Source organism: Bombina bombina, chromosome 3 (assembly GCF_027579735.1).
Source record: "Bombina bombina isolate aBomBom1 chromosome 3, aBomBom1.pri, whole genome shotgun sequence".
NCBI lineage: Eukaryota > Metazoa > Chordata > Amphibia > Anura > Bombinatoridae > Bombina > Bombina bombina.
Window position 1 is genome coordinate 1,121,465,258 of NC_069501.1, and position 2,070 is coordinate 1,121,467,327.

At 42.5% G+C, this 2,070-nt stretch overlaps 1 protein-coding gene across 1 annotated transcript in view; it reads left to right on the forward strand.

The window, feature by feature from the left end:
• The first annotated feature begins 1,597 nt into the window (after positions 1 to 1,597).
• Positions 1,598 to 2,070, forward strand: part of CDX2 (caudal type homeobox 2) — a 6,856-nt gene continuing 6,383 nt past the window's right edge. The window contains exon 1 of the mRNA XM_053708484.1: positions 1,598 to 2,024. Coding sequence (XP_053564459.1) covers positions 1,598 to 2,024 — 427 coding nt within the window. The remainder of the gene's footprint in view (positions 2,025 to 2,070) is intronic.

Here is a 2,070-nt window from a genome sequence, read left to right on the forward strand (position 1 = left end):
GTGTCATACCAATACAAACAAAAGAAATAAACATGAGAATTCCTAAACATTTGTAATTGCAACAACTTTCTGGGCAAAATGGTGAATTATCTGACAGAAATGAAGGGGGGGGCACTATTTTTGGCCATGACTGTATGTGTGAGAGAGAATGTGTATGACAGTGTGTGTGTGTGTTAGTGTGTTAGATAGAGTGTGCGTGAGAATGTGTGAGAGAGAAAGAGCATGTGTGTGAGTGTGAGATGTGTGATAGTGTGTTAAATAGAGAGTGTGTGAGAATGTGTGAGAGAGTGTGTGAGAATGTGTGAGAGAGTGTGTGTGTGAGAGCGCATGTGTGTGTGTGAGAGTATGTGTGAGAATGTGAGCATGTGTGTGTTAATGCGTTAGAAAATGTCTGTGAGACTGAATATCTATGTGCGAATTTGTGTTTATGTGCTATTATGCATAGTGCGTACTCTGCAAAAAATGTTTTTTCTGTGCTGTGCATGGCGCAAGACTCTTCAGGTTTGGCCTGAAATAAAGGTGGAAATTTGATTCCCACTGCATCATGTGACAGTCACATTAAATTTCTATTTGCTATATACATATTCTCTGAAATCTGCTAACTAGGGCACATTAACATCTGAAATCTTTGTAATAGTTTTTCTCAAAGGAAAGAACTATTGATTTTTTTTTTTAAATATTGCAGCTCTAGAGATTTCTTGTTAACAAGTGAGTCACTGGAAAATACTTATAGGAAGCAGGTTACCTAATTCTGTACTTACACAATTCAAAATCTATACTGGAAACAAAGATTAAGATTACTGAGAGTGACAAAGAAATACTTCCATACACACCCTTACACTGTTACACTATAGGAAACTCTTAATAATATTAACTGTATGAAAAATCTACAAACACCTAATTGTCTCCAGTTTCCCCATAACCATATATAAATACAAATTGCAAATGAAATACTCAACTGTAGTACTTTTTCATATTGTTAACTATATCACTATACAGTATACACCCCACAGCTGTGTAATGAGGGTAATATGTTGTAAGTTATTCTTAGCAGATCTCCCCAAACTTCAAGCACCTGTCTATCAAATAGAGCAGACATTTAGTGGCCAGAGGTGACAGTGTGTGCAGGTGTCACAGGGAGTACCTGAGCTCTCTGCTCCTCCCTGTGTGCAGTATCTCCTGGTCACATTTGATGACATTTGTTTTCTGCTTGTAAGTCTATTGACTTGCTTAGCTCTTTGAACCCGTGATTGAAGGTTAAAGTGCAGCGGGTTGTAATGGAAGGAGGAAGCTCTTAAACAATAAAGGCTTGAGTATTCCTCTGTGATCAGGTCGCTGCCCTCTCCTTATCTCACTTTGCATGCAAATGGTGTGAAGGGGGGGCAGTGTGTGCCTGTGACGTCACCTGCCATTGGTGTGCCATTACTAATAGAGGCTTGTAAACAATGGTTAATCATGTAAGTGCCGAATGGACTCGCATCAATAGGAGTGGAAGAAACTTCTTGGCTAAGGAAGCGTAGTGCAAGGAACACAAGGAAGAAGCTTTGCTGCTAGTGGATGAGCACAGTATGCAGCTAGTCAGTAACCCTCTGGCACCATGTATGTAAGTTACTTACTGGAGAAGGACGTTGGCATGTACCATGGATCTATGCGTGCCCACCCAGGGCTACAGAACTACCCTAGTGCTCCTCAGTACCCAGATTATGGGGGATATCATGGACTGGGCATAGACTCTTCTGCACCATCATCTGGTTCCCCAGCCTGGATAACTCCATATGGAGCCCCAAGGGAGGATTGGAACCATTCAGCTTACCCAGGAGGGCACACCCCAATAAACCCGTCTCCAGGGGGTAGTTTGGGGTACAGCCCAGTTTCTGACTACCCAGCTGGGCAGGTGCAAGGACCACCATGTGTTGGAGTATTGCCAGTTGGTCATCAGCCTCAGCTCTCTCCGGGGGCAGCAGAAGGGCAGAGGAGGCATCATTACGAATGGTTGAGGAAACCAACTACCCAAGGGACCTCGGGTAAGAACCCCCAAAGCATTTTTACTACAAAAGAAAGAAGGATAGT